The sequence below is a fragment of the Rhea pennata genome, chromosome 2 (genome assembly GCF_028389875.1).
Source record: "Rhea pennata isolate bPtePen1 chromosome 2, bPtePen1.pri, whole genome shotgun sequence".
Classification (NCBI taxonomy): domain Eukaryota; kingdom Metazoa; phylum Chordata; class Aves; order Rheiformes; family Rheidae; genus Rhea; species Rhea pennata.
This window is the reverse complement of record NC_084664.1, coordinates 117,770,584-117,793,211: the sequence shown is the minus strand read 5'-3', so window position 1 is coordinate 117,793,211 and position 22,628 is coordinate 117,770,584. Positions and strand designations below refer to the sequence as shown.

Here is a 22,628-nt window from a genome sequence, read left to right as displayed (position 1 = left end):
ACTTCCTCCCTGAAATTGGAGATGCTAACAAGGAGCTTAACCAGGAATGTCAAGAATCTTAAAAGACAGTGTTTGATGCATGAAGACAGATTTTATTGGCAGAAAGTATTACACTGAATGAAAAACTTGTAAAGATCCTACAACAGATGTAGTCAGAAATGAGTATTGTGAAAAAAGTGGTCAGTGGGAAAACTGGAGAGGGGAAAAAATAGAAAAAAGAGAAACTGTAATAAAGCAAGAATATACACTGTTAAGAATATATAGATAGATTTTTATCTATTTTTTTTATATTCTAGATCCAGACACAGAAGATAAGGCATGCTAGAGATACAGTTCTCAAGCGAACCAAAAGGAGGTGGGGCCCTATTCCATCTGTTATGATAGAGAACTCACTTGGCCCTTTTCCACTACAAATCCAGCAGGTATATTTTATAAAGATCGTAATTTTATGGCACAAACTACCTTCTAATGTGTGTAATAAAATCTATTTTCTATTTATGGGTTCAGACATATGTTTTATCGAAAAAATTAAAACTCCCCAAGAAATTGTAAACTCACAGAAACTGTTTTGAGGCAAAGTTCTCACCTTCCCCCTCCCCCAAGGAAAAAGAGTATTTCATATTCATTTGCATTGAAACTGTCTTCACAAACTTTATAAAGGAAATCTGAGGCTCATGGAAGAACAGAAGTGACTACTCCTGAATTTTCCACTGATGCCATTCCTCCTTTTATACCTCTGTTTCATTCTGTCCTGTTCACTCTCCCTCTTGTGATCTTGTAGCAGAAATAACCTGCTCATGATAGTTTGGATGAACTGGAAATGGGCAAGAGCCATAAAAAGAGACGTGTGCTATAAGAAGAGAGAGCTCTTTGGCCTGCAATTCAATGAATGGCAAAAAAAAAAAAAAAAAAAAAAAAAAAAAAAATCCAGACAAACATAAAAACAGCCCAAAGTATTGTTTAGAAGAAGTTTTTGTAGACTGGAGTGGGAGAGGGTGGATCTTACCAGCATGTCTGCATCCTTTCTGGATCTTAATGTGTAAATCTGTCATGTTAAGTCTAAGTATGGCATATATTATTAGGAAAAATACTTTAAGTAAGAAAATTAGTAGGCATGAAATAGAAATGCAAGAACTAAAGTTATCACAAATCCATCTGGCCTTTACTAGATTACAGAGTAGCTAGTAGAAGATATGTAGAGACAAGTGTAATAACAGAGTCTGTACAAAGTAATCATTCTCCTACTAATCTTATCTTCCTAACTTCTGATAATCAGTAGATAAGGAAAGTATTTGGAGCGGGGGGGAGTGTATAAATACCTAACTGCTATGTTACCTGCTCGGTGCTTATAATGAGATGAAAAGAGATGATCCGAATTGTCCCTTCTCTGGACTATATTGTAATTTGTTTCCTTTATCTGTTCATTTGTTTTGCTTTTCTTCACTAGGTTACAAACTACATTCTCAACCAAGCTCAGACTCTGAGTGCATATATATTTTTTAAACAGATACAGAAATAATTAGCCATCTCTTCCTGAATGTGTCTTGATACATGCAGCATTCTAGAAAGATTACATCTGAAAACTAAATGTATTTTTCATGCACATTCTTATTTCTTTAATTGTTCAGTGGCACTAAACACTTCTCAGTTTGAAATAGATTAATTACCTCTTCTCATGCACACACACTGTAAAGGAAACCAGTCACAAGATGAACTGTTCTGCTCTGTGAAGTTTAAGCTGCCGAAGAACTATAATTAATCATTTTTTTTCCAAAATGTTCCTACTTGTAGTAAAGATGGTCATGAAATAGGGAAGAATATATTAGAATGAGGCTGCTGTTTTTCCTTTGATTTAAAAATTCATTCTTTATAGGTCCAGTCAGACACAGCTCAGAACTACACCATTTATTATTCTGCAAGTGGACCAGGAATTGATCAAGATCCAAAGGGTTTGTTTTACATAGAAAGAGAAACTGGAAATATCTTTGCTACTCGTGCAGTAGACCGTGAACAGTATCCAAGTTTTCAGGTACAGGCCTAAACTGTGTATATATAATTACTTAAGTCTTCTACTTCTGTCGTGCATATATTTCAAAATTGGGTTGCAGTGGAGTTGGGGATCTGGAATTAGATATCTGTGCTGACTGCCGTGATGTATTGGTCTCTGGTGCTTTGGTATTGCAAAGGTGAAATCAGTGACATAAAGAAATAGCTAGTCATCTAGCTCAAGAGTGGTTTGGCTTTTCAATATTTAGATTCTAATTCTAATGTAACTAGAGCGAAACACCAGATTTGTATCAGTTTGGGGAAAAGTTTGAAGTAATCTCAAAGTTTTTCAAGGTAAGGGTGTTAAAAGTCTGCATAAAAACAAAATCACGATAAACTGCAGACAGCTATGTTTTTTGAGCTTCCTTTCCTCAAGCTTTTTCGTTTTAGTGTTTAACAGGGTGCACTGCTCTCTCTAGTGGCTGAGAAATGTAAGAAACCAGCTAGTAGGAATAAACTACTGCTTCTAAATAGGTGCTTCTAAATAATTAGGCAGGTAATTTGCTATATCTATTACTGTGTTTTATTAGGTTATGTTGTAATGAGCAGATAGTCCTTCCATTGTTTTTACTTTTGTTCTAAGTAGCCATGCTTGCCTATAAACATCATTACACAGAAAATCTTTGGTAATGCTCAGGTAACTTCATCTACACTTGGTAATATTGTGTAAGTTTTGTTTTTTGCTGTCATCAAAAGGTTCAGCTATTTCCACTTCTGCACAGCCAAAGAGACTGTTCCAGACCAAATGTGTCTGGCATGTTGCCCCAAAGGAAAAAAATGCTGGTCACTTAAAGAGAAGATAGTGAGTCCCAACAAGACTTGAGATCTCAGATTTTCCCTTCAGGCTGAACAATAAAGTACGAATGCGTGCAAGCAGCTGCAAAAGACTTTTGACAGACATGAGATTAATTCCTTGCAAGAACTTCCTGATGTTGAGAAGGATATGCTTGGCACACTGTATCTCATTTTGTTGACTCCTTCTTTGAGTTGGAAGTGTAATAATACTTCATGGTACTTCAGTATAAAAAACTATTGAATTTCTGTCTTACAGATCATTTGCTTTGCAACCACTCCTGATGGATATTCACCAGAGGTACCACTTGTGCATACAATCAGGATAGAGGATGATAATGATAACGCACCATATTTTACACAGGATGTTTTTGAGTTTTGTGTCCCTGAAAATTCCAAACCTGGTAAGAACATTTTTAAATTAGTGTACGTGGAAAGCATTATTCAGTTCAGTTATGTACGAGTCTGACTAGGTATAATCCTATCATATACTCAATTTCAGTGGAATTTCCTAAGGACTATTTCTTTACAGCAAAGAGTGAATTTTAAAGACATCAAGATTTCTTTTCATTAGAAATTCTAAGATTTCTTCTCAATAACAGTAAAAAATATTATGTAAATAGCAGTTTTCAAAAACTGACATGCCTCAGCATTCTTAAAGTAGTGTAAGAAGTTCAAAGCACTTTTTTTTTCACTTTATCCAAAAACCCATTTCCATAAAATGTTTTGATTGACAAAACATTAGCTTCTAACAGATCCATTTCCTAACCAACTAACTTGGCAGTATTCTAAGGAGTAGAAGACTTTTGATTAAACTTAGAATGTGTCCAAACTGACTAAATAAGGTAGGACTTTTTTTCCTGGAGTGGAAAAAAGGGTAACAGTAATACATAAAAGGCTTCCTTCTGCCCAGACCTGTACGAGGAGATTTGCCAGTTACTGACTTCATGCCTCTGTGTAACAGAGCACAGAAGCCAGGGCAAAGGCGGGTGGGGAGAAAGGTGGAACCCAGAGAATAAGGAATGGAAAAGCTCTGGTTTACCCTTCTCTCTCATTTCCTGGACTGGAGTTCAGTGAGGAAAGTCTGACTTGTTTTCCAAAAAAAAAGGAAGGATCTTAACTTTCACCCCAGAATAACAGTTGCATTTCCTTCTCTGAGCTGTTTGACCTTTTACCAGGTGAGTTATGGCTTTTAAGTGAAGCTTTGTTCCAAAACTAATCAGACTAGGGATGAAGTACCATAGTAGTCCCTGAGAGACAGAACTGTAATTTGAACCATGTCAGAAATCACTGAACATCCCCGCCCACCCCAGCAACTCCTTTTCAGCCGTGTTTGGGATTTTCAGAAGTCACTGCCAAAAAATACTTACTGAAATCTAACCTTTAAATATTTCTTTTGATTATTCTTTCTATTCATCTAACAGCTGCAATAATTATAGTTTTGTTTGAAAAGGAGGAAAAAAAACAGAGGATTAAAATAGAGAATTTTACACTTTTACTCTATTTTTTAGCACTACTTACTATGTTTTCAATACTATTTTAATTTAGGACTAACTATCAAAAAAGCTATTTTCATATATCTAAAATAAAAATACCTATTTGAATAATTTTTGATTGTTTACTCATTTTCTGGAACTTAAAATCTCTGTATTGCGTTCGCAGGTGTAATAGTTGGAAAAATGATTGCAGAGGACAGAGATGAGCCTTTTACTCTACATACTACATTAAAATACCGCATTGTGTCACAGACTCCACCAGTAACCCAAGTGTTTGGTATACACAGTGACACAGGTGTCATTAGTGTATTATCACCACAGCTGGACAGAGAGGTGATTCTTACCTGAAGCATTTAGCTTACACTTGCAATGCTTTGATCTGCTGCTCACAGATAGCTTCCTAATGCTGCATTCCTGGCACAGGGAATTGCCAGATAAAATGTTCTGGTTACTCTTTCAGTTACCCTCTGTAAGGAGCTCCTGAAGTTTTCCAGAGGGACCTGTATTCTGTCCAAAGGGGTTTCTGTGCGGATTTACCATATACTAGCTAACCTGGGTGGGAGACTTCCTGCTGCTCTCCCATTTGACACCTATCTCCAGCTCTCTGTGGATTTCTTCTTTCTTTCTTTCTTTCTTTCTTTCTTTTTTCTTTCTTTCTTTTTTTTTTTCTTTTTTTGTGTGTGTGTGTGTGATTCATGAATCCTACAAGCTACTGTCACCTCCTAATGCAACTCAGGTAGAGGTGCTTCCTGCTTCTTGTTACAGGGAAGGTGAACCAACTTTTCTTGAAGTGATCAGCCATCTTATATTCAACAAAAGTATCTCTAATATGTAAGACCTAAAGAGTAATATAGCATAATCTAAAATTAAAATGCAAACAGTTTATCAAATGAGTTTCAAGTACAGAAGATACAAAGAAGAGTTGGTTTAAGTTTTTATTTAGATTTTTTTGGGGGGAGTGGGGGCAAAGTCATTTGTTAAATTGTTTACTCTAGAAAAATAACAAGTACATATAATTAATTTATTGTATATGACAGTTATTCTAGAAATGAAACACTGCTATGTGCACATCGTTTTCTAGGTTAAAAGTAATTGTGTTCTGGGCTACTTATTTTGCTTCGTGACTGGAAATCCACAGTGGAGGTTTATTCCAGAACTGTGCACTTGCAGGTATACTGCTCAGTTTCTTAGGCAAGAGAAGTGTGCAGTGGCTGAGTATCACCATGACTACTGCAGAAACGGTCACAGCGACTAGCCAGGAAAGACAAGCTTGAAAAATGAGTCCACTAGCTATCTTTTAAAGATAAAAATCTGATTAAAACAAGAGAATTCTTTCTTCCACTCAAGTAACCTAATATTAGTTCCAGGGACCGAGAGCTAGAATTAATTTCTTAACTCACAAACTCCCACTTTTTGTGTCCCCTCCCTCCTTCCTCCCTTCAGTTGTTCAGGTATTACTAAGGCTAAAGTTGTGCTGTTGTGACTCAGATTACTGATTTAAGCGGGCTGCTTATCAGTGATCCTATTTGAGCTGATAAGAGCACTGACTCTTCTGGCCAGACCTGCCAAATGGTAGGCCTCCCCGTGTCACACTTAGCCCAAACAAAACCTGAATGCAGGAGCATTTCTGGTCTTCCTCACTGAAATAGAAGACAGGGCGGGGAGTAAAATGTAACAACAGGCCGCCATGAACTGAGGCATCTCACCATGGGGGAACCCAAAGAATAGTCTCCCACTGCAAATGACTCTGGAGGGAGGTGGGCAGCAGGTGAAGGTGTGCCATTATGTCTTCCTAAACTTAGGGTGCTGGAAAACCAAGGTGTCTGTGGATGTTGTGAAAAGCTTTATTTGATACAGGATGTTAGGATGTAGCTTACACATCACTAGTAGATTCTCAGCTCGGTACTGCTTAGCCACTTCTCTTTTGGACCTATAGGGAAAAAAGCCCCCAAATTGTCTTACTCTGAAGGAAGTAAACGTTGAATTTAGGACAGAGTTGGGGTACAGAAGTAAAGCGTTCAGTTCTGCTCTTGTGTGACTATGTGATTAAAAAAAATAAAAGGTCAAACTTCTGTATTTTTTTTATTCTTTTTTAGCTGGTATCAAAATATACATTATTAATTGAAGCAAGAGATATGGCAGGCCAGCCTTTTGGTTTGTGCAGCACAGGAACAGCTGTCATTACAATTGAAGATACAAATGATAATGCACCATCTTTTAAACACATGCAAGTAAGTCTTTATAAATTAAATGTTTGTAAAAGGTAAAGAAAAGACTGTTTTTATCAGCTTTCTAATCTTCCCACAGCAGTCTCTCAGATGTGAAGCCTAAAGTCCTGACATACTTACTGCCAGTATGACTTCTCTCTATCTTCACATTTTAACTTAAAAATGTGACTACTGGTTTTCAGAAGTTTATGCCAGAGACAAAAAAAAAAAAAAAAAAAGACCTTTAATTGTTAGGTTAATTTCTCTTTGGATAGTGGTGTTTTTAGGACAGAGACTATGCCTCTGTAAGCATAGGTACAAACCAAATATGATGAAAGGCTTTGTAATATAAAACCAAACAAAAATGTTAATTATAGATGAGTAATATATGTATATTACCTTTTTCACCCACTATTGCATAGTATCATCAATAATATTAACTCAAAATTACTCTTATTTGTGCTTCCTGAACTTGTACGTAACACAGTTCTATAAAATACAAATAAATGAAAAAAGCCTTTCATCCACTGCCATTCAAGTAGAGATGTATTTCACCCTTGTTGGCTTTTCTTCTCATTTTTGTGGTTTGTTTGTGTATATATCTATCTATACATGTATATGTATATATGTATATATATTTAATTTACCCCATCACCTTTTCTAGCTCTCTGCTTGATCCTGTTGTACAGACATTAGCATCTATAGCTGACATGACTGGGGGAATGTTGTTAATCTGCCTTTCTGAGAAGGAGAATTCCAGACTTAATTATGTCAGCAAAAGTCTGAGAGAGAGAAAGAGAGCTGAGATTTCTGCTCTGCTCACAAGAAAGGGTTATCGGAGGAGAGAAGGGAGGAGTGGAGGAAATAATACACTAATGTGTTAAAACAAAAGAGCTCATGACACCATCTTCATAAATTAGCTCTTTAGGTTTAAGTAGTCTCATTTTAAATACAGTATTCCTTCGCTCCTGCGTTGTACCATTGTGGAATGGTACTCTCTGACTTAAATCAATAATTCCTTTTGATATTTTAAGTATGAAGCACGGGTGGAAGAAAACAGAGTGAATGTAGAAATACTGAGAATTTCTGTTGTTGATCTGGATGAACCTGGTTCGCCTGGCTCAGGAGCTGTTTTTGAAATTATAAGAGGAAATGATGATCGTTCCTTTGAAATTACAACAGACCGAAACACAAATGAAGGAATTCTCTGTGTTGTTAAGGTAAGTTACAGCGAGAGTACTGGAGGAAAATGTATGTGTCTTGGGGAAAACCAATAACATGAAGCTCATTTTTATTCAATGAATATCTCCTGCTATCAGGCAAATTATGTTTTCTTACTAAACTCAACTCTATTCTGAAGCAGATTGCAAAGTGTACTGCAAGTTAGGTCTCTGTGTGGTTCGCAATTGGACAGAAGTTTAATAACTCATCTTCCAGACTACTCCTAATTCTTGTGTGTGCAGGATTCAAGGAATTATCTTTATTTTACCCTTCCAAGAGAGCTTGGCATTTTAGGCTGGTTCCACAGTTTGAGTTGTTTAGACTCAGGGATGTCTGGGTTTTTAACAGAAACAAGAGTGCAGCCAGAGAGGGAGGGACGGACACCTCTTTCAGTCTTGTTCTTTCTGTGAGCTGATTACTCAGCATAAAACTGTTTAGATTTTCTTTTGCAGGGTAGTGACTTTGGGGATTATTTTCTGGCATGAGAGGGAGGCCACGTACACATAAGATTATGTATAAGTCCAAGTGCTTGTTACATCTGGTATTTTACAGATATTAGGAAAAAGGACCACTGTACTTGTACTCTGATGTGTTCCTTAGCCTCTTACTGTCCTATTATCTATTAAAATTGTGGAATAACAGATGTCTTCTAAGGAGCAGAGAAGTTTAATATTAAAATCTGAAGATGTAAAACACAGCAATGTAGAGAGATGACATTTAAGTTTGGATTTTAATTAATGTTTTCTTGCTAGTAGTCATTTTTTAAATAAAACTTTTCTAAAGCTATGTGCACGGTATACTAATCCAGCTGCATATTTAGTATAACTCTCTAGCATACTGGAAAGTATTATACCTTTAGGATATAGATATCTCTATTAATGACATACTATATCCTTAGAGAAGATGTTTCAAAACAACATTTGTAGATACTTACTGATCAGCCCCATGAGTTCAGACACGTTTTCAGTTGTGTAGTATCAGAATAGGTGATAACAAGAAGTGTGATTGACTTGTGCTAGAAAGGAGATATTCATAAGCTAAAATAATGGTCAGCTAGATCCAGGAGGAGAAAATCTTTCATCACATTTAATTCTTATAACAGCTCTATTGGTAATTCACTATCAGAGTGTTATTAATCTAAAATTGTACCGTGGCGCTACGTACCTTGTTAGGGATAGCTCCTTAGATTCTTTTCTTTTACTAAGTTAGAACTTAATTTTCTCTGAAAATAGTGTGCCTTTACTGTGTCTCAAGCTGGGTATTCCAGAAGAATATATGATTTCTTTTGTAAATAGATGTAATATTGTAAAAGTTTGTCCATTTAATAATTATTTTGGGAAAGTTTTATATTGGATTTGAAGAAAAATATCTCTTTTACAGGGACTGGATTATGAAAACTCCAAGCAAAGGATCCTCGTGATTACTGTCAACAATGAAGCACCTTACGTGTTAGCACCACATTCAAGACAACTTGCCCAAAGCACCAGTACTGTTATTGTGCATGTCCTAGATGCTGATGAGGGACCTGTATTCAAACCCTGTTTTCTCAGCCTGGAGGTTAAAGAATGTGAGGAGATAGGGACGCTTATTGGGCGTTATTTAGCAGAAGATCCAGAAACTGGGAATAGTGAAGGCATAAGGTATGAAGCAATGTTATTTTACTAGTTTATTTGGAATACAGCATAAGGGAGATATGGGAAGGAAGAAACAGTTATTGATGCTCTATGTTTATGTGTGTGCATACACACACGTGTGTGTGTGCATGTGTATAAATGTAAATAACCAGATGTGTGTGTGTGTGTGTGTGTGTGTGTGTGTACATACGTATTTATTTATTGATCTGTTTGAGATCTTTTCTTAAACAACAAAATTATTCTTAACAGCTACCGGATAGCACCTGGCCAATGTAATTGGATTAACATAAATGAAAACACAGGTGAAATCAGAACTAGTAAAGTCTTGGACCGAGATGTGGCAGAAATGAGACGAGGTCAATGCAATATTACAGTCCTTGCAATAGACAGAAGTGAGTACCAAATATTCTCAGTATCCTTTGTGGTCTATAAAAGATCTGCATATGCAAATCAAATGTAGGAACAGCTATACATGGTCAGACTGGAGGGCTCCTGTGTCCAGTATTGTACCCTGGGATGACTGTATCAGATGCCTAGGGAATGTTATATAGTAGGCTGAGCATTTAAGAAATAGCAAGAAATTTCAGTTTTCCCCTCATAATTAGAATTTTATTTTTAAAAGACATCTGCTCCCATTTAAAATACTTCATTAAATTAAAATTCAGAGATTGTGTTGTTGTAAGCGGTAGCACCAGGCTACCCTGAAGTTGACAACAGGGGAAGTAGTGACATATATAATTTTTCAAATACATAGTTCTTACTCTTACAGCTGTCCTACTGTTTTCTCTCTGTTTGATCTCTTGGTATCTTTTTGGAAACCTGTAAGTTAAGAGAAGCTATAGTAATAGATGTATTCATTGCAGTGTGTTACTGGGTTCAAACTCATCCTCAGGAGTTTGGATTCTGTAACAGTGTTACATGTTTCTGGAGTGATGAGCTCTTACACATTCCACTGATCAGAGGGAAGGGTTGGACATTCAAGTGCTCATGTTAAAAAAGGTTTTGGTTCTGACTTAACATTAGTGAGCATCTCTTCTGATTGCTTGGGGATATGTATTTACTTCCTATCTCAGGAGGAGACATAGTTTAGGCGAGATGATTAAGTACACGTTTAAGTTCCCGAATGCTAAATGTAGCAAATTAGTCATCAAAGAAAAATGTAAGAAATAAAGCTCACACTTTTAACTCTAAAATATGTATCTCACATTAAAATGGAAAAATAGGTAGCCTTTATTGATCCTATGGTAGGATTTAGCCCTTATCTGCTAAAATACCACTGAGAATAAATTGCAGTCCTTCTAAAGTTATTTTATAACAAAAAATTCTAAGTCTGTGGAGTTACATGAATTCTTCCAAAGCTTGCATTTTAAAATTAAATGTTATGTATTTAAATTATTTAGAGCTTTTATTGCATATAAAGAAAATGCAATATGTTCTGCAGTCAGGTGTCTCCAGATAAAGTTTTAAAAAGCTAGACTTCACTGGCATACAACTGCCAGTATCGACCATTCCTATATCAAAAAAAAAAAAAAAAAAAAAAAAAAAATCAAAGTAGAAGGGAGAGCTTGTTCAGTTCTCACATGCAGACTTTAGTTACGTAGTTTATTCCATTGCGGAATCCCAGTACCACATGATGACTCAGAGGGAAGAGAACAAAAAGAATGGTGTTGTATCTGAAAGATGTTCATGTCTGCAAACAGTGGCATAGGAATGGGAAAAGGAGAGTAGAGGAACTGTGATTTATATTCTCCTTTACGGAGTAAAAAGGTTCGAGACCTTCCTTTTCTGCTTTTGAATCTCTGCTGCTTCTGTTAGAACAACATCTGTCCCGCACTGGTGAACATGCTTAACAAAGTATATTTTGTGTGTGTACAGAATATGGAGTTTTGGGACTCCCGTTCATTTGTGGTTCTCTTTCCATTTGTACAAATACACTTCTGTACGTGTAATTTTGACCAGATTAAACTGCTGCAAATGAATAATATTCAAAGCAAGTCAAGAAGAAACTAGCGTATGTGAACTTGAACTAACTAAAAAGATGTACTTTATCTTAAAAGATCAGATAATTTAGATTTTTCTGCTTTTTTAGATATCATCCTGCTGCCTGTCTGTTGCGCAAGAGAGGCAGAACATATAGCTGCAGATCTGTTATTTTCCGCTCTGTCGTTCCTATTTTCTCCCTGCTGTGCCCACAGCTCCACAGTTTACTTGAAGATAGCACATGCAGAGGAGGAAATGGACTTCAACACTTTCTTCTCTGTCTCCAGAACAGAGGTGTTCCTCCCCATATTCCCTACTTTGCTTTTGATTCCATTTAATGGTTTCTAACCAAATTATTCACTGTATGATCAGACAAGCAAAGAGAAGGACTCAGTAGAAGCAGCAAAGAGCAGGCTATGAAAATTCCTGCTCTGCTTTTAACTAAATCTGTAGCTGCTTTCCACCTTACTTTAAACTTTCCACTAAACTAAACTAAAGTGCTTTCCACCACTTTAAACTTAGGTATTACAATTGATTATATTTGATTCAGCAGCTTAGGGGGAGTAAAAATAAAGAAATAAATGCACATTAGAAATAAGCACTAAAAGTAGTTCTTTTTATCTTACAGGTGGCAAAACAGGCACCGGAACTGTTCAAGTTATCATCAAGCCTGGGAACAAGAATTACCCACGCATCACTAAAACTGAGTATATAATGTGCAGAGACAGAAAGCCGATCTGCCTCACTGCACAGGATGCTGATGAGTCTCCGTTCAGCATGCCTTTTGTATATCGTGTGGTTGACCGTAGCTTGAGTGCCTCGTGGAAGATAACTCGACATAACGGTATGTTCAGCTCAATCCTGGTGCACTTGCAAAAAGCAGTAATAGCTTCCAGTGCAAGTGGTGTTGCATCTTCGCAGTAAGGTGATTAGGCTGTTCTTCACAAGTAATAATTTTTACTGAGCCTTATTTATCACAGAAGTTGGCTTTCCTGTTTCAGGTCCGATTCCTTACGTTTCTCTGTGTTTCATTTGCTGTACAGAGGATCTAGAGAAGATAAAGGGGAAAGAGCCAAGGTGTTCTGTGTCTTAACTGTCGAGGGTTTGAAAGGATTTGTTTCCAGAAGTTAGCGAGGTAACACCATTAGCGTTGGAAAGGCAATATAACAAATAGCATCAATACTTGTGGAAAAGAAAGTATACACTCATAACTTCAGAAGAATTTAAGAATGCAATGACTATGGTGCCAAAGAAAAAGAATATATTTTTTTTAATGGTGCTTTTTAATTATGCTATTGTAGGAGAAGGCTGGGAAAATGAAACACTACCTAAAATCGATCAGAGGAAGCCTAAAAAAACTTAGCAATTTTTTTCTCAGTACTGCTGGCATCCAGTATATTTTAGCTCCAGCTGAGTTTGGTGAAAATATGACTGCCTTCCATAATATATTTATTCTAATTTTGAAAGTTTTGATAGAAGCAGATAAAAGGATTTACTACAAAAGGAGTCAGTATTCCCTAAGATTTGCTGATGTGAAAAGTCATAGATGACAATGGTTTCTTCCTATGACAGCATTAAGAACTGAAAGTACATTTGCTACTGTGTTGTCAAGGCTGAAAGGAATCTGGTTCTGGAGTGGGACTGCATGACAAAAGTTCATTAATAAAAAGCAAAAGGTAGCAAAGCCTGAGAGCACAGACCATCTGGAAGCTTCAAGGTTTATGTTGGGCAAATTGAAAAAAAAAATATTTTTGAAAGTTCATAGAATTTCAGATACCCGAGAAGAAGCAACCATTATATTCATCAATGGCCATATTGTAGATATTTTTTTTTACAAATAATTTAAAACACATGCTCGCTAATCATTGCAGGGCAACAGATTAAATGCATTTTATTTCCCATTGAGTATAGCAATTTCTGTGCTAAAGGATGGAAGCAGTCTTAATTGTTTTTGGATTACACTCCAATCAGACCATAAAAAATCCTTTAATTGCCAGTTCAGTTGATGGTCTTTATGAGTAAACACAGTGTTATTTGCCCTCATGAACTGAAACAGTTTCAGAGTTTCAAATCACATATTTTCAAAAAGCTATATAGGCTTTGCTTTTCAATTCTGACTTTTAAAAAGGATGCTGAAATAGGATGTGGAAGACTATAAATACTTCCAAATACGTATTTGTATGCTGCTTGCGGTTATTGTTAACACTTTAAAGATAGTTTTAAACCAGCTGGTATGGATCTGGTAGCAGTGTAGCTGTAGCAGAATGGAAGACCATGCTTACGATGACAATTGTATAGCTATATCTCATATCAAGGATAAAATTCGGTTGTATGCTTTTGCACAGAATCTCTTTCTTCCTTTCTAATAACTGATAATACTTTTTGGACTGGTGGAAATTGACTGGGGTAAAAGTGAAAGGGAACAGGAGAATTTCAATTATTTTTAACGGTGAATCTCGTTTTGTCTTTTTTTGCAGATAAATCAGCATATCTTTCACCAAGGGGCGAAATTCCGTTTGGAACGTACACTATTCCTGTAAGTGTGTCTGATAACGGAGGACGCCAAGGAGTCAGTTATGTAACAGTTAATTACTGTGACTGTGATACTCCAAGTGACTGCAATCAAGAACGTCCCTCTGAAAGAGCTGCCCCAAATGTTACTCTTGGGGTGTGGGCCATCCTTGCAATGATTTTAGGATCACTATTACTGCTGTGTAAGTATACTTTTTCAATATGAATTGCAAAACACTTATTTTAAAATAAGCTGAGAGCTCGATTTGGACTTGACTCAAGCATTTCTTGTAGCCCTTGTCACTGACTTAAGGCACCTGTTCTGTTTGTGTTGGCATCACATGCTTTTTGCTCTGGTACTGTCCTGGCGTTTTTCCTACTGTGTGCGAATGTTTACTTTTTAAAGTACATTTTATGTAAGATGTTCTATATGTTCTTGTTAGCAAGGCCAGGAAAGTGCATGCTGCATTCTGTAGGAATGCTGAAACCTATATCCTGGAGCTTTTTGGTGATCCTTTATATTTCATAGACAAAACATTGAGACCCTAAGGCACTCAGTTTAATGAATTTTGAATTTTACAAGAGCCAGTGTAATTTATTGGAGGACAGGTTAGATAGTTCCACAGTAGACCCAACTGTTAAATATATTTTATGTTGCTGAGTTTCCCAAAGACTAACAGATTCTTAACAGGTAAATGTCACTGTTAACCAGTGAGGGAGTGACAGTGATGTATAATAGCAAAATTAGGTCTGTGTTAGCCAGAATCTGACGTAGTCTCTCTGTAGCCTTAGGTGGTACTGACTGTACACACAGTGCTTATATTTTTATGGGGAATCTGAATAGATCTGATAGACTGAATAGACTAATGTTATCTCCTCATCTTTAATTATCTGAGGACATGCTAAAGTAACAAATGCCTCAGAATTTTGTCCTTTCAATGACCAATCTTATCCCTACTCAACGTCAGCTAGATATTCATGGCAGGTAGATAAAACACTGGGACTTGCACATGTTTTGAAGATTAGATATATTTGTGTTCTATCTAAACACCACAGATACCCAAATTCATGATGTAATTGTAAGGTGGAACTTTAAGAAGTGGAGATGCTCAGCAGAGGTAGTTAGTGATGGGTTAGTCAGATTTCTACCAGTGACCTTGACTGTCCCCTCCAAGACAGACTCATTCTTTTACTGTGGATAGGTTTTTATCCTGTATGTTGTGTGGCTCAGCGCTGGTATGGATGTCTTCTTCCCATTGCCAGAATCAGGAGGCTATCCACTCGGACCACTGATGCAGATTGCACTGATAGCTGATCGTTGCACCACCTAAATGGGCTTGAATGTGTCTCTGAGCTAATTCCCTCATAAGTTTATGATCAGAAATCAAATTGCTCAGTGACTTACGCAGAACTAAATTATTCTTCGTGGACTTTATTTTTAAGCTATCAGTTTGAAAAGAGAAGGAAAGAGTGGTTCTCTGAATGAAATGTCCAGTTCTTCGTTTAGGAATGGTATCAGTTGCACGTGATTCTTTTATACAAACTCATTTCTGTCTGAGTCTCTGGGAGACCACTCAGTATTTTTACAGTAGCTAAGCTACTGTAGTGCAGTACTACAGTTTTTGCACATTAGTTCCTTATGACATAATTTGACATCTACTTATCAATAAATGAAAAAGGTCTTACGTACAATCTTCATGTAGGTGTAAGGCATTATTTTCTTCATCCTAATTTTGTGTTTATTCTCTGTATAACACAATTTTACAGTCTTGGAGTGTTTTCAGAAAGGAAGCTTGCATTTCTTTTAGAAAGCCAAGATACATTTTAGAAGAAAGAAGTAGTTCAAGTATATAGTGAAAACTCCATTTACTACTTGAAAAAAATGAGTAAATGGATGAGTATTTTTAGAAACAAATGATTGTTTTAATCATGTTTGATGCTTAAGCATTTGAAAAGGTTGATACAACAAAACTCTATCAGTCAAAAATAGGCATCATTATGATATAAAATTCATAGCATCTTCCTCACTTACTTCCTCTCTGTAGTAATCTTGATTACAATCTGTGGCTGTTATGGCACTGGAGTAATGCACAGACAAGTCACTGATGATTGTGCCAATCACAACTTAATCATTTCAAATACAGAAGCTCCAGGAGAAGAAGTGATGGTGAGTTACCTATTTATTTCAATGTAGAAACATGTGATTAAGGTACCACAGCATTTCAGTTTGAAACGGAGAGTACTTATACACGATTTAGTAAAGGAAATAAGCAATAGAAAGCATAGATATACTTTGTCCATTTAAAAAGAATTTGAAAACTCTGCTTTAGACAGAGTTAGTACGTAATTAAATATAGTTTATCTGGTTGTTACAAAATCTTAATCCTAGTTATTTGTAACTCTTCCAAACTTCAGCTGTTTGCTTTAGAAGTTTTAGATGGATATGTTAATTATTTCGGTTGTTTTCAACAACGAAATCAGATGAAAATTTGCTGTTAAATATATGCTTATGGCAAAACATTATCATTGCTTTCCTTGGAGAAGGAGTATTAAATTCAGCAGATAGTTTTTTGTAGGTGTGACAGGTGCAATTTCTGCCTTCCTCTTAAAAAAATGATCAAACAATTGATTTATGAGCCAGTAGAAAACATAAAATTGAACAGTCTATGTTCAGTAAATGTCCTTCATTTTGGTAACTAAACTATTCTGAGATTCCATGTACCATGAATATTGTCCAGCCCAGGACTGCATGTATGCTCTTCAGGTTCTGTCCCTTCTCCTCCCCATCTCACCCCCCAAAAATTAGAATTAGGAGATTACACTAAAAATCATTGTTTGCTTCATTCCAAAAAACAAGAAAGCTATCTTAATGCTGACAAATGTTGAATTTCTGATCATCTATGAAGCATAACTGAGTGCCCTTATAAGTTGGCATGTAGTCTTTATCTATGTGATCCCACAGTAGTTTTTCCATGTTTGCCTGAATGAACAGACTTAATGTATGATGAAACAGAACAAAGCTTATGCTTGTAATTGTGTATCTGACTTAACAGATTACAAGTAGGTGACTTTGCAAATGAAATATTACCTTTATGTGATATATTAATTCAGTAGTTGCATCTTGTATAATATCTAAATACATTTCCCCCCCCTTTGTTATAGTAACTTTTCTAAGGACCACTGCCTGATCTTTATAGACACAGTACTGAGGATAGACTTGTGTACAAAATGTCACAAAGCAAAAATTGAGACTTTTCAATTTTAAGTCCTAACAGTTCCTAGTGAGTTTATCCTTCTGAATTAAAAAATGCATGTCTTTTTTAGGATCACAATATAATTCCTTTACAAAATGCAAATGACCAAGGAGGATATGGAGTAAAAACAGGAGATCAACAAATGCTTGAAATGGTAAAAGGAAAAGGTCATACTCTGGAATCCGTCAAGGGAGGTGGACATCAAACTCTGGGATCAGTCAAAGAAGGAGGAGGACAGGCTACGATGGATACGTGTAGATATTCATACTCAGAATGGCACAATTTCACACATCCTCGCTTAGGTGAAGTAAGTATTCTGATACTGGTCTGCTGCAGTCTGCATTATACAGACCTGTACAACCTTTTCAAGGAAGAAATCGTGTATTTGGATAGAAAGCTTTTCTCCTTTGTTCTTGCTTGTTTCTCTAACTCAGTTTGGTCTATCTCTCTTTAGGTAAAAAATCATTCTTCATCTGTTTTAGCCATAGACAGATTTTCTGTGCTTGGCTTAAATTTTAAGCAATAATTTTTCATTTAGAATAATTAAATTTGGAATAATTACTTTACTCAGGTTTCTGTGTTTTTTGTTTTTGGGGGGGGGGTTGAGTAGATGTCTGCTTTTATTCTAACTGCTTTCTTCGTACTAATTTAAGACTTGATACTTATCTTAGCAATAGTATAGGAATATATGTAGAGCATTAGCATTATAGTTACACTGTGCTTTAGAGATCAAAAACTCTTTACACCTTGCCTGTGTAAATCAGATTTTTAATTTCAAGTGGATTTTAATTGTTTGACAAGTTATTTAAACAGGTTCTTCCTCTGTTACTGTTACATACATGACTAATAGAAATGATTTCTTTATTAAATACTTATATTTTATAGTCTGAATGATATAGACCAATCATGTGCATTTTTTGTATGTAGGAATCCATTAGAGGACACACTCTGATTAAAAATTAATCAATGAAAGGTAAATCAAAGAAATTATTTTTATGCAATATGTTTAGGATAACAATTTAAGAAAATAATAAGGTATGTTCTCTTCCTATGCAGAAGGTGCACCTATGCAGACAGGATGAAGAACAGAAACATTCTGAAGATTATCTCCTTTCATATAACTATGAAGGAAAAGGATCTTTGGCTGGTTCTGTAGGCTGCTGCAGTGATCAGCATGAAGAAGAGGCACTTGACTTCTTAGATCAGTTGGAACCCAAGTTTAGGACATTAGCAGAAACATGTGTAAAGAGATAAATGTGCCTATCACAATGCTGAAAAAAACTGTAAATAACTGGCTGTCATACTTTTGTGATATTAGATATTTTGGAATTGAATGCAACAGATTCTTCCATTGTGCTCTTTCTGGGGGAAAGGTTTACCAGGATTAATTTAGAGTTGTGAGAGTATAAGTAACTCTTCCTTTAAATTTGCAATGGATTTTTTCTCTCTACTAGACACATTCCATCAAAAATGAGGGAGTCAAACCTTTTTTTTTTTTTCCTGTGGTAATATAGTAATGCTAGTTTCTACTTAGATTACGTTTTCTGTTCTCTATGATTACTTAAAATGCAAAAACTAAGTTTTTTTTTTTTCCTTTTAACTAATTACTCAGCTTGAAAATTTTGTTGTATTTGTCTTTGGAGAAGGAAAGCTTCTTTTTACTCACTGTCTCTTTGTTCTCTTTTCATTCTGTGGAAATAAAACCAAAAATATTACTGGTGAATATCAAATACCTTGTTAATTTCTAACCTATATGAACTGAGATACAAAACAGATTTTCATTTTTCACATAAAATAAAAAAAAGATGTTTGCATTATAAAACTTTATATTTTGATTGAAAATTAAGTATATATATTGTACATATGTAAAATAATATTCAAAAATATATTTTTCTCCTAATGGGTTACCACCCATCAAACTTGCTATCCTAAGGGATTTATGGCATCAACAAATAGGGTATCAGCATTGTATGCGAGTATATATTTTTCTTTTAGAAAATAAGAGATTAAAAAAAATCAGGAAATAGGGATAATTGTTGTACTTAAATGAATGCAAGACAAATCTCATGTTTACTTGACTTAAGTTTGTACCTCAGCTTCTTGTGAATTTTAACATAGTATCATTATAGAAATGACAAGCATTGTCGAGAGTTTTGTCCAGCATAGCTACCTACCACTGTCTTTTTGACTTGTCTTGTTACGAACTTCATTAAACTGTTTCTTTCTGTAAGCAGAACGGACAGAAGATTTAGCCCGAAAGGACCAAGCGTAGACCACATTAGTAACATGTTTTAAAGCTTTGTTTGAGATGCAAAAATATAGATGGGCAAATCATCTGTTTTGTATGTATTGTGTGGTGGTTGTAGAGGTATGCATTTACACAGACCTCTGGCAGAAATCATCTGAATCCCATTTGTGTTTTACTGGATTAAGCATACATATACACCATATGTATATACAAAACATTGTAATAAATATGGCATATTACAGTAGTGTGACCTGAGGATTGTCATGAGCTATTTCTGAAATATAGCCTCTGCTTCCCAGGTTCTGTATATTTTTAGCATTTGCTCTCCTGCTGAAGTAATCTTGTCTGCTGCACTCTGGGGATTCTCCTGTGCCTTAAAAGAGTATCTTCCTGCTGATGAGAAACTGGTACAATTGCTTATTTTGGGTTTTGTAATTCTGCGTCTAGGATTTGCTCTGTAAACGTATGCCTTAGGGGAGATACTTTTAAAATTTACTGTAGTTAATGATCTATAAAGGGATTATTAATAACAATGAAGAGTCATGTTGCTCTGAATTTTAGTGCACAACTGCTGCTGACTTCTGGTGGTGGCAGTTAATTCCACGTACAACATACAGCCCCTGAATACCCATGACAATATGAAAATCTGGTGAAGTTATAAAATAGTACTTTTAAAACCTTTATGTATCTCACACTGTAAATGGACTTCAGAATATTTCTAATAAGAACTAGCTGTGGTTAGTAATCTTCAGAGACCGACATTTAATATGTTTCAGTCTATCATTTGAAAGTTATGGCAAATTCATCCCACACTATATCCACTGCCAATGCTAAGAATGACAGTCACCAGCAGCAAAGTATTAGATGAGAACCAAGGTATTATGAACTTGTTTTATGACTAGAAATAAATGCTAACACTACTCTTTTGGATGCTACTCTTCCTTATTGTTAACATAAATGAGTTTTGCTGTACACGGAAAGGCCAGATCTGTGGCTAGTATAAGTCAGGATAGCTCTGCTAATGCTAATCAAGCTCTGCTGACTTTATACCAGGTGAAGATCTGCCCCTAGTGTTCTCCTTGTTTTTTTGTCTCATATCTTTAGTTGTTGGCTATAAACTTTTTAAGGTAATGTTAATATCTTTTCCCCTTTGTTATTTTTTTTTAATTATTATATTAAAATCCTATAGTTCAGAAGGACCTAGGATAATAACAGAATGTACTCTTTTGAAATCTGGGGTGGGGGGGGGAGGCCATAGAGAAATTTTTAGAATTATGGCTTATTTCCTCAAAAAAATATATAATACTGTTCAAAAAATACACTAAAGCACATATGTATTTGGTCTATTTTTATTTTAAGTAAATGGTTGCCAACTTTCCACTCTTGGATTAAAATAATAATTTATTGAAAGCAAAATAATATTTTATGCTCTAATTTACATTCAAATTAGATGCATTTTTTTTCTTTTACATTTCAAAGAACAGATGATTTCTTTCCTTTTTTTCTTTTCTTCTTTTTTAAACGAAGCACTAATTTGGAATTAATTGTTTCTGGTTTTTTAAATTAAAATTGCATAAGTGAACCAGCTATTTTTGTAAAACCAAGAGTAGAAAGATGATAGAAATGCTTTTAAAAAATGAACTGTAAAACATCATTTACAGTGTATCTTCTAATCTTGTGAATGACAACTTTGTATAAAGCATTAAGGTTTACAAATACTAAAGTATCAAATAACACACATGTATAAATTAGGCACATGAAATATTTCAAAAAGAATAATTCACTGATTGTTACTGTCTTGAATCATCTTAAAAATTATGAAGATTTGTTCTCTTCAACTAGGTCATTTCCAAACTATCTAGTTATGTAAACATTCTCTTAACATCATGTTTTAGGTGAATTTTGTACAACAGTGAGTAATAAAATTTTTGCAAAATAAAAGGATCTTCTACAAAAAACTGTTCATTTCTTGTACATGAACTAATTTGTGAACATGCCTGTTACTGAAGCCTGTTGGACTTTTAAGTTTTAAAACGCTTTTAGGGTGTTACACTACTGTAACACTTTGTCCTTGCAGCATGAGCAAGGGTGAGCTCTAGGCGAAGTCAGTATGGGGGAACACAGTAGGGGGAATTGCCTGTGGAGCTTCCCCAGTGCTTGTGTAAAATGCTCACAGAACAGTTTATGAATTCAAGGTCTTAAAAGTGCAAAGTGTTACTCTGTCATCTCCCTGATAAATTGTGTAACTGCATAATAAATTCGCAAAACTGCACAGTGCCAATTTTGAAAACTGCTAGTTGGTGAGAGCAGATAACCCACGCTTCTAGCAGTCATAAAGGTGCAGAATATTAGTATTACAGGGATTATTTGAGCAATAGAATAGCAACCAAATTAGTGTATCTGGGGAAACCGATGTATTTCAGCTATAACTCATATGATGAGTGCAAATCATTGCAGCCCTGAGTTCCCCGCTGTCACGGGGCCAAGCGATGCTGCCCGGGAACGGCGAGGAGAGGAGCAGCGTGGCAGGTGGGCTTGGGGAGCCGGGCTCTTCGGCAGCAGCCATAGGGCTTCAAATGCCTTGACACTGCCCATCGCAGCACCCGGGAGCAGCGCGCACCGGCAGAGCTTGGCGCGAATGTGCTGGCGTGGCTGTCTCTACGGGACTGGAGGGTATTACGTCCACAGTGCTGCATGCTTTTACAGCTGTGTTAGCAAGGGAGAAGTTGTGAGAGCTGTGAGTGAGAGGAGAGAGAAGAGGCTGAAATTGCCTGAGCTGAGTCACCCACGTTGAGGCTACGCTTCAGCATTACCATGAAACTGGGATTCAGAGTCTCCCATTAGTACCTGGATCTTGTTTTTTTTCTTGAGTTGATATATTTTTTCTTGAAGGGGGAAGAAGTTAAAAAAAAAAATTAATAGAAGACTTTTATACAACATGCTACTCTCTCTTAATCCTGTTCAACACCTTCTGAAGAAGTTACAGGCAAGCTATTTTCAATTAAAAGCACAATATTACCGAATATTACTGGAACAGAACTGCACCTGAGATGTGAAAGGCACCAACCTGTCTAATGGAGTTTGGCCTTACACTGAAAATTGACTACTAGGAAATCTATCAGCTTGTTTTGTGTTTTGGTTTTCACTTTACAGCATTAGCAAATGTATATTTAAAGGAGAAGGTATGTATTTTTTTTCCTATTATGTGTTGTTGATTTCCACCCAAAAATAATTATTAC

At 35.9% G+C, this 22,628-nt stretch overlaps 1 protein-coding gene across 1 annotated transcript; it reads left to right on the top strand.

The window, feature by feature from the left end:
• The first annotated feature begins 362 nt into the window (after positions 1-362).
• Positions 363-18,724, top strand: LOC134136346 (desmocollin-1-like). Its single transcript, XM_062568152.1, has 13 exons — positions 363-422; positions 1,874-2,029; positions 3,098-3,242; positions 4,501-4,667; positions 6,431-6,565; positions 7,576-7,761; positions 9,143-9,402; positions 9,646-9,788; positions 12,005-12,220; positions 13,854-14,090; positions 15,933-16,054; positions 17,212-17,448; positions 18,198-18,724. The coding sequence occupies exons 1-13, from the start codon at positions 378-380 to the stop codon at positions 18,393-18,395; spliced, it is 2,247 nt and encodes a 748-aa protein (XP_062424136.1). The 5' UTR covers positions 363-377; the 3' UTR covers positions 18,396-18,724.
• Positions 18,725-22,628: the final 3,904 nt, after the last annotated feature.

Bases quoted from the DNA above. Each gene is read 5' to 3' on its own strand.
- LOC134136346 (XM_062568152.1), top strand. From the start codon at position 378: ATGATAGAGAACTCACTTGGCCCTTTTCCACTACAAATCCAGCAG. The intron at 423-1,873 runs GTATATTTTATA...CATTCTTTATAG, and splicing joins TTCCACTACAAATCCAGCAG to GTCCAGTCAGACACAGCTCA. The intron at 14,091-15,932 runs GTAAGTATACTT...TCCTCTCTGTAG, and splicing joins AGGATCACTATTACTGCTGT to TAATCTTGATTACAATCTGT.